General features: G+C 41.4%; 1 protein-coding gene across 4 annotated transcripts in view; it reads right to left on the bottom strand.

The window, feature by feature from the left end:
- The window catches only part of slc2a9l2 (solute carrier family 2 member 9, like 2), a 299312-nt gene that overhangs the window by 234309 nt on the left and 48952 nt on the right, over nucleotides 1-16051 (bottom strand). For all 4 annotated transcript variants that reach the window (XM_088628586.1, XM_088628577.1, XM_088628568.1 and 1 more), the window contains one exon: nucleotides 14619-14779. In XM_088628586.1, the coding sequence (XP_088484712.1) occupies nucleotides 14619-14779 (161 nt within the window). The remainder of the gene's footprint in view (nucleotides 1-14618; nucleotides 14780-16051) is intronic.

The raw sequence follows: 16051 nt of genomic DNA, 5'->3' as shown, positions 1-16051 counted from the left end.
TTATTAATCTTTTCGTTATTTTATGTACAGTATACTTTGTTTCTATGTATAAATAAATGTATTGTGTGTTGTAAATCCTTGTGAAGTCTCCTTGTTGTCCGGCTGATTGATTCCTAATAGTGAAAATAAACTACACTAATAGTCAACTAAATAGTGTGCCATTAAATTTACAAAACCCCTACAACTGCAATTGAATATTTATTGTGGTAGTGATATTCTGTTCTATTTTGATGTGTATATACTGAGGATGCTTTTTATATTCATTATACTTTGTAATTCCATCACAGTGGCACTGCCCAGTTGAAGAACAGTAGGCATATAAACTATGGTTTGAATTTTGCTTTTAATGTGTTTTCTTTTCTCTTTATTCTGGCAGTTATACACACAACAGAGTTAGTTACTTTTTGTTATTTTGATTATTTTTAGAGTGATCTTAGTGTCCATCTTCCAAGGAATAGGCTTCTCTACACTTCTGCTTTTAAATGTATGTTATGATAAAATTATAATTATGGCCTAAAACTTATATAGCTTGAATTCACCAATTTAGAAAACCATATGTTTGAATTTCTATGTCATAGGAATTTCCAGAACATTGTAGCGCTCTCAGGTTCACGTGGGTATGCGCCCTAGCCTCTGCTGCCTTAGGTCGGCCCCCCACCGCTGGGGACTTAAAGCCGGGCCTCCGTAGTCCAACAGGGACCAAGCCAGCTGTGCTAAAGGGAGATCACCCTTCAGCCCAAAGGCTGAGGTCCCTGCTATTCACAGGGAAGGGTGGTGACATCACTGTGGTGGTAAGCCGGCTCTCACAACCTCTAATGTCTGCCATATGAGTTACAATATTTAAATCACGTGTTACGAAGCGGCTTTCGGGACCCTATGAAGACAGGCATAATCCGGAGGGGAGTGAGAAACAGCGGGAAAAAAGGACTAGAATAGGGGCTGGAAGAAGTACAGGGGGGTGTCCAAGGTGCGTCGGTGCTCAGGGAGGTGAGGTCCAAGGCAAACAAGTCCGAGGGGTGTTCGTAGGAGATCCAGGGGATGCAAATGTCCTGAGCCGTGTGGTCCATCCATGACAAAGATGAGACAAAGTTAAAAGTCGGAGCGGGATCTAGCGAAGGGTCGGGGGAATAAAAAAGGGTAACGGGGCCAGGTGCTCCACGCCAGATGGTCAGGACGCCTGGGAAAAGACCTGCCTTCAGACAACCTGGAAAATAGGCAAGCCCTGTGGCATCCATCTTCCAAAGCTGAGCCTGGAATAGTGGGAGCATCTGGCTTTTAAAGGGGAGACTGGAACAGGAGGTAGGTGCAGGAGATCAGGTAAAATGTGAAAGAGCTGGAGCGCCCTTAAGGGGGAGAGATTACAATCATGACATCAAGAGGACCATCTTAACTTTGATTTTCACAATTATTAAAATAAAAATAGTCATTGCTCATTAATTTTCTTTAGATAAAATAAATATGTGCTTGAAGTAATCAAGAGAAAGATAAAAATCAGTGAAATTGGATAAAGCAACAAACTTGAAGATCAATTCTGTAATGCACCACTTAATACTACTATATTATACTTACCACCAGTTGATTCAGCACATCCAATGTGTTTGATTCATCGGCTATTTTAGGGGTACTTAAAATTTAAATGATCAGAATTTGTGGAGTATATCCTTACAATCTCTTGAAACAGGTTCCACAGAGAAGAGTATCAAGCACTGGTCCATTAACACCACTTGTGTTATAGAAGCAACCATCTCTAAATTTCCTTAGAGATTTGCCATCTCAGTGAAGATCAAACCCAGCTTGTTTAGATTCTCTTGACAATATCAGTTTAAAAGGCACTAATGCTCTGCTGCTTTTTCAAAATCTATACCAATGATCTAAAGTCTGCTATAATGAATAAAAGTTTCAAAATCTGCAAATGACACAAAATAAGTAATGATACTACTAGTTTCAGAGCAGCACAATAAATACAATGGGTTTCAGTCAGTATTCAGGACTGAGTGAATACCTACAGTAGCACATAGAATTGACCATACTGTACTGTATAAAAAGTAAGTGTACAGGATGTCTTATTTATCTATGACAAATTTATGTTTAATAAATAATGTTTAAATAGATATAATGGAGTGTAGTTATGCCTTTGACTAATTGATAATGTTACAGTTAAATGGGGGTGGTCAGCATTTGACTTTTGTCAACATTTGCAGTTCTCAAGAACATCAAAACAAGAAAGGATCTGAGGGGTTTACTGAATTGAATTGGGTCTGAGACACACTGATCAATGGAATTGTCTGGTTTACTTTGGTTAATTGAGTTCTTGGTAAATCAATAAGAGTTAGCAACACTCTGGGGACAAAAAATAAAAAGACAGAGAAAAGAGGGGAGAAAGGGAAGGAGAGATGATGGACAGAAACACCCAAGGAGAGAAAAGATACAGGAGGAAAGTCCTTGTTCTGATCATTGTTTAAGACCCGATTTGAGATTTGAGTTAAGTGTTGGAGCCTTGATAAGAGAGCTCACCATTCTGTTGTTTTTAGGAAACTCTGATTCCCTGTATAGAGAATCCCAAGGTTAAGAATGGTCTTTACTGTTTAGTGGATGTATTTTTAGAATAGGGAGAATAGGTTTCCCATTCACTCTGTAGCATTCAGATTTTTATATAGAGAGATTTAACTGTAGGTCATATTCTGTTTAGTTTAGAAGGCAGGTTTATCTGTCTTATTGGCCTATGTAAGTGTTACATATGATCTGAATATTAGGTAGCAGTAGATTTTTTTGGTTGGTCAGGATCTTGTTTGTAAATATGGTAACTTGTATGTTGTACAATATGTTTATGTTGTGTACTTTATGATGTGTTCCATTGTCATTATTAATTTTTTTTTAATGCCCAATTATTACTCTTTTCACCAAAGCTGTGCCAGAGAACAAATAATTCAAGTGCCTATAATAATACCATCCATTTGGGTATATTACTGGCATATATCTTTACAATTTGGGAGTTGCAATTATTTATTTTAAAGAGGATCTGCTGTCCCAATTTCTCACACCAGCAACAAAATTAATTTTAAAGCTGCAGCAATGGCAAATTAAGAGAATACTTCCAGACTCTTGAGCACTCTCAAGGCATGCAAGTATATTGTACTTTGAAATTAAAATATATGTATATATAAATTAGCCAATTTAATATATTAATGTTCTTAGGAGTTCTTTATCAACCAAGTTTTTGACAGAATGTAATTGTCACGACCACCAGCCAGCTGAGATCAACACGTAAGCGAGCCAATCAGCACCAGCAGCGGATTACTACTAACAAGCGCCGCCGCACGAGTTAACACACCTGCAATTGCTCTACCGTGCGGCACGCCAGGTTATTTATACCATTCGTACCTGATTCCCGTTGCTCTGTATTGAGTTCTCTACTTGTTGCTCAGCCTAGCGTTCTTACCCCTCTTTTGCCTTCCTGGAATTCTGCCTGCACCTTTTGCCTTCGGACTTCGGATCTCGTCTCGCCCCTTGGATTGTTTGCTATCATTGCCTGTTTTGGATTTGACCCTGTAGCTCTCTTTTCGACTACGATTCTGTCTCACGTTTTGGATTGTTCGCCACCAGTGTCTTTACCGGATCTCGACTTACCTTCGCCTTCGGACTACGACTCAGCTCCTGGATTTGCTCGGTACGTTTACTTACCTCCCTGCGACTCCTGCATCTGCATCGGATCCTTTTCACCTCTACAGAGCAGCGTTACAGAATACCGAGCCTGATTATGGATCCCGCAGACGCACAGACCCTTCGTTCCCTTCTCCCGCAGCATTCCCAAACCATCGCCCAGCTTCAATCTTCTCTCCAACTGCTCACTAACCAAGTCGCCTGGCTTTTTTCTTCCCCTGTTTCGCCGGCTCCCGCACCGATTCCTACAACGCCTTTTTTACAAACACCTGCTCCAACCACCGCGGCCCCGCCCACCACTCCCTCAACTTTACCATTTGTACTCCCGGAGAAGTATGACGGCAATCCTGCAGGCTGCAGGGGCTTTATTGCCCAGTGCTCCCTGGCTTTTCAGCTGCAGCCTGAGCGTTTTTCTACTTCTCGACAGAGGATCGGATTCGCACTTTCCTTGCTCACAGGCAAAGCATTGGATTGGGCTGCAGTATTGCTTTCTAGAGGAGATCAGCTGTTCTCTGACTTTCAGCTTTTTGCTGACCGTCTCCAGGCGCGTTTTTCTCAAAGCAACCCGGATTTGACTTGCCTTCGGCTTTCCTCTCTTCGCCAGGGCGACAGACCACTGCAAGATTATGTGGCTGAATTCCAAGCCCTCGCCACGGAGTCTGCCTGGAACCCGGAAGCTTTGGTTTGCCTCTTCGCTAAGGGTCTCTCGGAGGATCTAAAGGACCACCTGGTGCTCATGTCCTTACCAACCTGGTCTCTAGAGGCGGCTATCGCTGCGGTAGTTGAATTGGACACTCGCATTCGGCTGCGGAGAGCGGAGAGACACCCAGGAAGCAGACCTGTGCGCCCAATGGGTCCTCCCCTCGTGGCGCCCACCCTGCCACATGCACCCCTGTCCTTGGAGGAAAAGGAAAGGCGCCGTCAGGAGGGGCTGTGTCTGTACTGCTCTGCATCGGGTCACCTGCTCGCTACTTGTCCTTTGAGACCCCCACATCCACCTCGAGCTCCCCCACTGCCTACTGTTAGTGTCAGTAGTGCTGTTTTTTCACAATCCTCTTCAGGGCCTTTATTCCCAGCTGAGATTTCCTGGATGGACACGCACCTTCCCCTTTCGGTTTTGGTGGATTCAGGGGCAGCTGGGAATTTTATGGATGCCTCTTTTGCTAAGAAGTGGGATATTCCTCTTGCTCCGCTTTCACCCCCTATCTGCATTCAAACGTTGGATGGGTCACCGATCGCTCCTGGACGTATTTCCTGGCAGACCATTCCCCTATCCCTTACTGTTGGTGCCATTCACGCGGAGGACATTTCACTCCTTCTCCTGGACTCCCCTGCTTACCCTGTGATCCTGGGCCTTCCCTGGCTCAAAAAGCATAATCCCCACATCTCCTGGGCCAAGAATGAGATCATTGCCTGGAGCCATGCCTGTCGTGACAACTGTTGTCGTCCTCCACTCAAGGTTGCTGCTTCAGTAAACCTCTTGGAAGAACACTCTATTATTCCCCCCCAATATGCACATTTGAAGCAAGCCTTTGACAAACAGAAAGCTCTATCGCTCCCCCCTCACCGCACCTATGACTGTGTAATAGATTTGCTTCCAGGAGCACTCCCACCCAAAGGACGGATCTACCCGCTCACTCAGACAGAGAATGAAGCCCTGCAGGATTATATCAAGGAGGCCCTGAATTCTGGTTTTATTCGTCCCTCCTCGTCCCCAGCCTGTGCTGGGTTCTTCTTCATAGGGAAGAAGGACGGCTCCTTGAGGCCGTGTATTGATTACAGAGGCCTGAACTCCATTACAGTCAAACATCCCTACCCCTTGCCTTTAATCCCAGCCGCTCTGGAGTCCCTACGTGGAGCCTCCATTTTCTCAAAACTAGATCTACGGGGGGCTTATAATTTAATCAGGATCCGTGAAGGGGATGAGTGGAAGACGGCCTTTATGACCACGCACGGCCACTATGAATATCAGGTGATGCCTTTTGGACTCGCTAATGCCCCGGCAGTCTTCCAATCCTTCATAAATGACATCTTTAGGGACATTATTGGAAAATTTGTCTTGGTATACTTGGATGACATCCTCATTTTTTCCACCGACCCTCAGGAACATGTCCATCACGTCCAGGAGGTCTTGTCCAGACTCATCGACAACCAGCTCTACGCCAAGCTTGAGAAATGCATTTTTCATGCTTCTAAGATTCACTTTCTGGGCTACATTATTTCTCCTCTTGGAGTCGAGATGGACTCAGCCAAGGTGGCAGCTATCAATGATTGGCCTGTGCCACGTAATTTGAAGCAAATCCAACGCTTTCTAGGTTTTGCCAACTTCTACAGGCGATTTAACCGGAACTTTAGCTCCGTTGTGGCGCCCATTACGGCTCTGACCCGCAACCGTCCTAGTCGGGGTAAATGGAATCCGGAGGCTAACCAGGCATTCCTGCACTTGAAATGTCTCTTCAGCTCCGCTCCTCTCCTACGGCATCCGGATCCCTCCCGGCCTTTCATTGTTGAAGTTGACGCCTCTGCCCATGGGGTTGGTGCAGTCCTCTCCCAGCACCTCGAAGAGGATCGCCTCCCTCATCCATGTGCTTTCTTTTCCAAGAAGCTCTCTCCTGCTGAGGTTAACTATGATGTGGGCAATCGGGAACTCCTAGCTATCAAGCTGGCCCTCGAGGAATGGAGACACTGGCTGGAGGGGGCTCAGCACCCCTTTGTCATTATCACGGACCATAAGAACCTGTCCTATATTCAATCTGCCAAGCGCCTTAACTCGCGTCAGGCCCGTTGGTCACTTTTCTTTTCTCGTTTCAATTTTGTTATCACTTACACTCCTGGCTCCAAGAATGGGAGGGCTGATGCACTCTCTCGGCTCCATGACCCCCCAGACCTGGACGACACACCTGAACCAATCATCTCTCCTAACAGAATCGTGGCAGCGATTCATTGCTCCATTGAAGATCAGGTCAGGCGTGCCCTCAACGGAACTACAGTTCCTCTGTGCTGCCCCCCGGATAAGCTTTTCGTCCCGAACAACTTACGTTCTGCGATTTTGCAGTGGGGACATGATTCCCGGTTTGCCGGCCACCCGGGATGCAGACGCACTCTGGACCTCCTCACCAGGGACTTTTGGTGGCCTTCCATGCGATCTGATGCAGCAGAGTACGTCCGGGCTTGCCCGGTCTGTGCCAGGAGCAAGACTCCACGCTCTAGGAAGGCTGGCCTCCTTCACCCCCTTCCAATCCCACACCGACCTTGGTCCCACATAGCTGTTGACTTCATTACGGACCTTCCTAACAGTCAGGGTCATACGGTAATCATGGTGGTCTCCGATCGTTTTTCCAAAGCAGCCCATTTTGTCCCCCTCCCAGCATTGCCCACAGCCCAGGAAATGGCATCTTTGTTTGTACAACAGGTCTTTAGGATACATGGTTTGCCTGATGACATTGTCTCGGACAGGGGACCTCAATTTATCTCGGCCTTTTGGAAGGCTTTCTGTCAAACTCTAGGGACTCATGTATCTTTGACTTCTGGTTATCATCCTGAGGCCAATGGTCAGGTGGAAAGGACCAATCAAAGCCTCCTGACCTTTTTGAGAGCCTTCACCTCCAGCTCACAGGATGATTGGTCATCACTACTTCCCTGGGCAGAATATGCCCACAATTCTCTTACCTCCTCCTCCACAGGTCTCTCTCCCTTCCTTTGTTCTTTAGGTTATCAGCCCACTCTCATCCCTGTCACACCTCCACTCACGGCAGTGCCGTCCGTGCAACAATATATTGCCAAACTGCGAAGGACCTGGAAAATGGCGAGGACAGCTCTTATTAAGTCAACCCAGCGCCACGCCAAATTCGCCAACCGACACCGCAGACCAGCCCCTTGTTTTCGGAAAGGACAGTTTGTTTGGTTATCTACACGGAACCTACCTATACATCAGCCTTCCAAAAAGCTTGGGCCTAGATATATTGGTCCCTTCCGGATTCGTTCCCGGATCACCCCGGTTACCTTCCGCCTTGCTCTCCCCCCTACCCTCAGAATCCACCCCTCATTTCATGTCTCCCTCCTGAAACCTGTTTACCGCTCGCCCCTTGCGGCTCGCCAACATCGCCCGCCACCTCCTCGTCGCATTCAGGGGCGCCCGGCTTATACGGTCCACAAGATCATTGACTCCAGATGGAACCGCGGTACCCTTCAGTATTTAGTCGACTGGGAGGGTTTTGGTGCCGAGGAGAGATCTTGGGTTCCAGAGAAGGATATTTTGGACCCTACACTAATCAGTGACTTTCACAGGGACTATCCTAATCGGCCGTCTCGGGCGTCGGGAGCCGCCCATGAAGGGGGGGGTACTGTCACGACCACCAGCCAGCTGAGATCAACACGTAAGCGAGCCAATCAGCACCAGCAGCGGATTACTACTAACAAGCGCCGCCGCACGAGTTAACACACCTGCAATTGCTCTACCGTGCGGCACGCCAGGTTATTTATACCATTCGTACCTGATTCCCGTTGCTCGGTATTGAGTTCTCTACTTGTTGCTCAGCCTAGCGTTCTTACCCCTCTTTTGCCTTCCTGGAATTCTGCCTGCACCTTTTGCCTTCGGACTTCGGATCTCGTCTCGCCCCTTGGATTGTTTGCTATCATTGCGTGTTTTGGATTTGACCCTGTAGCTCTCTTTTCGACTACGATTCTGTCTCACGTTTTGGATTGTTCGCCACCAGTGTCTTTACCGGATCTCGACTTACCTTCGCCTTCGGACTACGACTCAGCTCCTGGATTTGCTCGGTACGTTTACTTACCTCCCTGCGACTCCTGCATCTGCATCGGATCCTTTTCACCTCTACAGAGCAGCGTTACAGTAATCAGAATCAATGCAATCGTGGACTTTTTTACTAGAAACAGTACTTGAGGGTTATTACCTTTAATGGAATATACAGAGGCCTTACAAATCAGTCATGGTTAAAATAGGATAATATTATGGATAATAGGATTATACTATGACTGAAATTATATTATTGTGATTAAAATTGCAAATACTTTTTATCCTCATTGTAAAATTTGATACAGTATCGTATAAGTTCTGCGGTCTAAGTAACCCTCAAACCAGAAGCAGATTCCTGTTACAGTATATTAGACATCATTAAGAATTTAACAATTTCTCTAGCTTGTCCTGTATAGAGGTCTGAAAACACTATCTACAAATGATTTCTGCATTAGCTATGATTGTGTTACAGTAATGTGCAGTTATGCAATAATATTACTTTTGAGCCACTTTTCATTTCCTGATTCCACCACAAACACTAAATGCTTTCAATATCGTACGTAAGTTTTCTTCTGTAGTTTTGATCCACCAAAGAACAGCACTTTCAAATAAGTACCACATTTTAAGTTACATTGTTTGAATATGATATTGTGAAGAAGTCATTCAGCCCATCTAGCCCATTTGGTAAAGTCATCTTGAGGTTTTAATTAAGCACCAATCAGACAACACTTAGCAGAATATACTTCTCTCACACTTGATAAAACAGCAGAAATGAATGGCAGTTTACAGTGATGTGATGTTCTGACATAATAATGTTCATAAAGGCATGAAATCTCAAGCTCAGCATGCTCCGCGGGACATCGAATTTGTAAAGGGATTTAACAAGAAACCATTGAAGCTTAATTTGCCATCGCTGCAGCACTAAGAGAAATAAAATGCTGCTTTAGCTTAACCTTTGAAGATACATAACAATTTCGCTTAATTTTCTGTATAATTACAATCTATGAAAGTGTGAGGGACATTTCATATCTGTTCTTTAAAGGAATTTTCTAAGTTAATTATGAATGCATTAATAATTGTCAGACATGGCCCATAATTGAATTATCATTCTCAGCTGGATATTTTTCTTTCATACACTTTTTAAAAGGACAATCTAATCAGTTTGAATGACTCTGCATTTTTATGACACTGAGGCTTATTCTGTGCATTTGTCTCCTTGTGGCTACCTTCAGTTAACATTAATTACTTCTCCTTTTTAATTAACTTAATTTAGATATTTCATCTAACCTGTCATAATGTTATCTTTACCTTTGAGTTCTTTCACTGTTTTCATCAGGACACACACTCTTTAAGTAGTGCCTAGCCACTTAAATGTACTCAGGGGCAATAAAGAATGAGGGCCGACTAAACAGAGCATTTTATGTTATATACCATAAATAAACTTTTATCATGCCTTCTTCTTTATACCGAAGTTACAAAATTTCTAAACAAGTGCAGGAGGTTGGGGGGGTTTAATTTACTGTAAAAATCATGCATTTGATGTATTTTAGAAATTAATCAATGAAAATAATTTTCACACAGATTCTAAATACACAATATACAATTTCTTGATATAACCAAAACTTGTATAACAAGCAACAATGTCATTGAATATATATCTGTGAAACAGTCTGCTGTAAACATGGCTGATCACTCACTCAGGGATTACAAAGATCAGAGTTGATAACTTCAGTTAAAATATGCATCAAGTATAATATGTTACAGTCTAGCTTGTAGGTTCTATCAGTCTCATATATCCAAAACACATTTAATATTCTCAGACACAAGTAAATATTGTAACGCATACGGCCCACATTACAGGTTGTGTGATTCGGCTTGCCAGAGCGGTGACGTCACTGCCCGGTGGAGGGACGACATGAGATGGGAGCGGCGAGGGAGCATACCCATGTGAACCTGAATGCGCTACATTGGTGTCAGAGTGGGATGGGATAGCCCTTCGCTGAGAACAGCAAATTAAGCGGGGGAGAGTGTAACGCATACAGCTGACATTATAGGTTGTGCAGGCTGGCTTGCACGTCACTGCCCTTCCCTGTGAATAGCAGGGAGATTTCCCTTTAGCTCAACCGGCTGGCTCTCTGTTGAGTGACGCCTGAGGCCTGGGTTTGAGCCCCACCTGAGGCAGGAGCGGTGAGGACACATACCCACATGAACCCGAAAATGCTACAACATGCATTTCCTATTGTGAACTAAACATCAAACATGCATTTATAATGGTAGATCAAATTTTGAGACTTATGATGTGAATATTTCTAAATAATGAAGCTTTACTCAACAGATCTGTTGTCCAAATGTCCATGATGAGTTTAACTACAGAACTCAGTTCATCTGTGGCAGAGCTCAGACTTTTCTGTGCTGGTAGGAGAGAGAGAAAGAGCTTTTCTGGCATTGCCTACCAGCTTGCATTGGCCTCAGGAAACTCTGCCAAAGTAACGGTCTTTCTTTAAAACAGTCTGTGGACAGTTTGCCTTCTTGGGGTTCACAAGGTAGACAAAAGGGAAACTTAGTGCTACTGTATAGCTTTTTGTTCAGAATATTCTGGATGTTGACAAAAAGAAAGATAAAAATAACAGTGGGGGCTTATGAACAGAAGATTTCTTTTGTTTCAGGAAGAATCTTACAATCTCCAAGATGGCCTGGCATCTTGGAGAAAAGTTTAAGTCGTGACTTGGAATGTTTTCTGGCACATTGTCATAAAAGCTAGTTTGCCAGTCTAGAGAGGGATCAGTGGTTTCCACGGACTTCAAGTCAGTGGTTAACCAGAGAAAAATGACTTATGTTCCAGTTTATATGGGGCGACATCACAAGTTGGTCATTGGCTGAGATGCCATCAGGATTGGTTCTGGTAGCCATTTTACAGATCCTCAGTTGGTGGATCTTCTTTTGGGTGATAGACAGTGACCTTTGACCTGTGGTTTTAGGAAGAATCCTGCCTGGAGCTTAATGGAGCTCGTCTTTGCTATATGTCTTTAAATGTACAGCACTGTTGTCTTAAAATGTTTTATGATGTCTCTTATCAGAGGGTCCTCTTAAGCCACATTCCGAAGCATTTAAGGAGAGGCACCAGACTGCTTGGGCAAGGTACACAAAGATGATTAGAAATATTTAATAATACTTAATTCAAAGTGAAATAAAAGGGCTGGCCCCTACATAGGTTATATTCATAAATTGTTTTAAGTTTTAAATTACAGACTATACCTAATTCTTGTATGACTTAATAATTGTTTAACATGAACTTTCATCAGTGTCGTTCTCTGTATATACTGTATTTCCAAGTTGGAAGAACTGGCTGTGCATCGTCAAGTATATGAGTATAATAAAGTACTCTACTGTATATAAAGTACTCTATCCCATAACTCTGCTAAACCTTAAAACCTTGCTGACTACCTGTTCTATGTGAACTGTTAGTATTTGCTTTGGCATCTTTTGTCAGATTTGACTAAATGATTACTGATTTACTTATAAATTGGCTATAATTTCTACAGTTACTTCATACATAACCAGAAATAATGACGGGTTAAAACTCTGCATAAAATAGATATGTTCATCATCTACTCAATATGAAACAAATTTAACTTCATTGTGTGTTTTCAAATCATTCATATTGTTAAATATTTAATTACCATTTCAACTGAAATTTTATTTATTAACTTGAGTGGTTTAGGCCTTACACACGTATAGAATGTCTCTTAATTGGCAGAAGAGTACACTGAAATCTGAGTTATTCCCAGTCACACAGTGTAATTATAGACCTAGTGTGTAATTAATTACACAGTAAAAGATTCCATTATCTACACTGAACTCTCTACATGAGTGACATAATCCTTTTTAATTACAGCATACATATTTTCAGCATTTCTATGTGAAAGGGGTGTCACAAAAATGCAGTTAGTTCTGCAGTTAAGACTTGAGTTTCAGACATGCAGAAGAGGTCATTAATCTCCATAGTTTATTTGTAAGTAGCAGCTTGCACATTGCTTATCTGAGTGTAGAAAAATGCTCTGGGAGTAACCAGACACAGGGGAATGTTTAAACAAACACCGAACTGAAAATACATCTGATGGATTCTCCTGAGTACGTGCTTCCATTACTCTTGCTGATGAAAACCCAGTTAATGAAAAACATTGGCAGTCTTGTTTTCATTTAGGATACCGCAAGTGCTTAGATGCTTTTCTTCTCACTATTTAAGATAAAGTTTCAGAACAGAAGAACATTCAAGCAGTATTAATGTATGTATTCATGGAATTTGCAGAGATCTGAGATTATATACAAAATGTATAACAGAAATGTAGTATGTTCTGATTAGAAATATTACTAAGAGGGTTTAGGTATACCTAAAAAGACCGGATTCCGATGGTATTCACTGCATTGTACACAAAGGAGTGTAGGATGCTATGTTTAAGTGCATTCACAAAGATTTTTAGAGGCCAATAAATCAATAAATAAAAAAATCTTGTGTGAAAGTATAAAAAAACACAAATAGAATTATCTTGGAAATGTAGCAAACCCTCACAAGCTCTCACAAGCCAATTAGTTTTAAATGTGCTGTTTGGAAATGGGACATGTCAATAAGAGCTCTGAATATTAAAATCCTGTCTGACCAATGCTCAAAACCTCTCTGAATAAGTGACTGCTTAAATGATTGACAACAATGATTTTGGCATACTCCCTTACGATGATCAAATTTAAGCTTATTGATATTACCATAATGTAACTGTTTTATCGTGCATGAAAAAAAAAGTTTGAGATGAGATTTGATCCAGAGAATGAAATGCTATACAACGTATTTTCACAATTTTTAATCACAATTAGTTTAATTTATCTGAAGGTTCAAATTATATGAGTATTATCATGTTTCAAAATACAAAACAGCACTCCAAAACTTTCATTTTTTTGGAAATGTATATGTATTGTTTGTAATTTTACAAAATGGGACATGATAAGAAACCATTGGACATATTATTGCATGCAGTGCAGTCCAGGTAACCTAATGTTTAGGCAAATATCCTACAACAAGAACCTGCTCAGTAAATGACATAAGTAATTCTCTTGAATATCCTAGGCTAGAACAAAAGTACTGAATACACCAAACATGTTAGATTTCCATATGAACTTCCTTCACATATTGATTCCAAGAACAGAGATGGAATTCTAATATACTGTACATTATAATAGGAATTTAAGAGGAAGGTTAAATTCTAATTTGCCGCTTGATTCTAGTCTCACACCCATGACAAATCTCACACTTGCATCCCTCCCATTTTCACATCGATATCTTTGCAGCAAACCCCCTAGTTCCATCTTCACAATAGTTAATGGGGGGGAGGGGGTGTTGAGCAGCCTATCCTACCTTGAATGGAAACTGGAAACAATGAATTGAACAAAACACAGGCAAATCCTTGTGCAGAGCCAGTCACCAAAAAGCTTTGGACTGGGAAGCAGATTCATACAGTAGTTCAAAGTGACAACGACCCCAAGCTTACAGCCAAAACAACAATGGAGTGGCTTCAGAACATGAAGGTCAGTATTGCAATTTTTAAAGGGTGGGAATTCTTTCTAAAGACACAATATATGAAATATTATATGACATGTATATTAAATATATAAGACTTATAATTATACATATATTTAATTAAATATACATGTGAAGAAAGCCATTTGCTGTGAGAGGAAAATCAGTACACACCTATTCTAATTAATAATAATAATTGGCATAATATTGTTTTCTGGGTTGTTAGGAAGTTAGAAATCTGGGATATCTTATTAGAAGGTTTGTACATAGTATAACTTGTGTTTTGTATCTTTATGTTCTGTGTTGTTTAGTGTGTGTACTGTCAATATTAATAAATATTTGTTTAACTAAGTGTGCCTGAATTATTACTCTTTTCACCAAATCTGTGTCAGAGAACAAAGACCTTATCTGCCTCTTACTCTTCCAATTGCTCAGAAATATTCCTGGCAAACTCATCTATATGCTGGTGGTTATTATTATTTTGCTTATTGATTCAACTGCTCAATAATTCCTGATATTCACTATTCCCATAACCACCTATTTGTAACACTGCATTAAGGTGTTTTTTAAAATAATTTGATAGACAATAGAGATAAGAAATTCAGGAAAATGGATATACGCTTTCATACTCACCTTCCCACGTATTTTACAAGCAGGTGGACTCCCACAGCACCAAAAAGACCTCCAATGGCAAAAATGGAGACTGTTACTGACCACAGAATAGTCAGAGATCCTGCTTCAATGGGATGGTCATATCTTTCGATCCAGGTTTGGTTGTAAAAGGCTTTAACATACTATGAGAGTAAAACAAAAGGTCCATTTAATAATGAAAATACATTTTCATTAATAATTTATTAAACAAAATGTCTAAATTTGTAGTTATGCTATGAAGTGCAGTTCAGTCTGTAAAAAGTAAATATGCATTGTGCTATATATCTGCAATCCAACATTAAAATGCCTATAAAATATTCATTTATCCACTATTTAACTGCATTCTGAGGCATTAGAATCACATTGAACACATTTGACACAAAAATGACACAAACAATTTGCATTAGATACAGATAATGGCTTTTTTTTTCCTTGCAGCATCGATGACAAAGATAACATACAACATAAATATCTATGTTTCAAAGTCTCAGGAAAGACTTCAAAATGTTTTCCCTCTAACCATCTTCATACCTTTTCATCCAATTCAGGGACATAGGGGAGCCTGAACCTATTCAGGCAAGCAACACACCCTGGATGTGATGTCTGTCCATTGCAGGGCCCATACTCACACTAGGGCCAACTTTCCCATAAGCCAATCACCCTACTAATATGCTTTTGGACAGGAAGAAAACTAAAGAACTCAGTCAGAGGAAACCCACTAGAACATGGAGAGAACATACAATCTCCATGCTGATTGCACCTCAGGTCCAGAATTGAACCTAGGACTCTAGCCCTGCAATGTAGCAATGCTAACCACTGTGCTACTGTGCGACTCTCTTGCTTTACTTAATTCAGCTTAAACTCTTTTCAATTATCAGAACTGCTATAATTGAAAATTAAATAATTTGAATTGTTCCATGTTTTCTACCTCAGTACAGTATACAGGTCTCATGTCTAGCTCTCAAAATCCATAGCTTCCTGATTCTGGTGTGGAGATCATAGTACATAAATCCTAGTGTACTGTCCCAAGCCAAGATATATCACACTCACTCTAACAAAACGGCCCATTTCAAAAATCAGGTGTAATCACAGACACTAATAATTGCCCCCTTCCCATTTATACAGTAGGCTTTATTACAGTACTTCTGAAACTACATGATTTATCAGCAGCCTGGTTGCACCTGGGCCTTCACTGTCATTGACAGAATTTTGACTTGGTGCACTATATTATACATTGATTACTTCTACAGTTGAAAATTCACTTTTTATTTCATAATAAACTTCAAACATCATAAAATATCTATTATTATACAAGGCTCCATGATGCAATGGAATATGATATTCCATTTTCAATCTTTCCCCTGCGAGGCATGAAATTTAATTTACTAAAAATGAACTGAATACAGTACATCACT

The sequence above is a fragment of the Lepisosteus platostomus genome, chromosome 1 (assembly GCF_059453375.1).
Source record: "Lepisosteus platostomus isolate fLepPlt1 chromosome 1, fLepPlt1.hap1, whole genome shotgun sequence".
NCBI lineage: Eukaryota > Metazoa > Chordata > Actinopteri > Semionotiformes > Lepisosteidae > Lepisosteus > Lepisosteus platostomus.
Note: the sequence above shows the minus strand (reverse complement) of the source record. Positions and strands in the feature narration are given on the sequence as shown.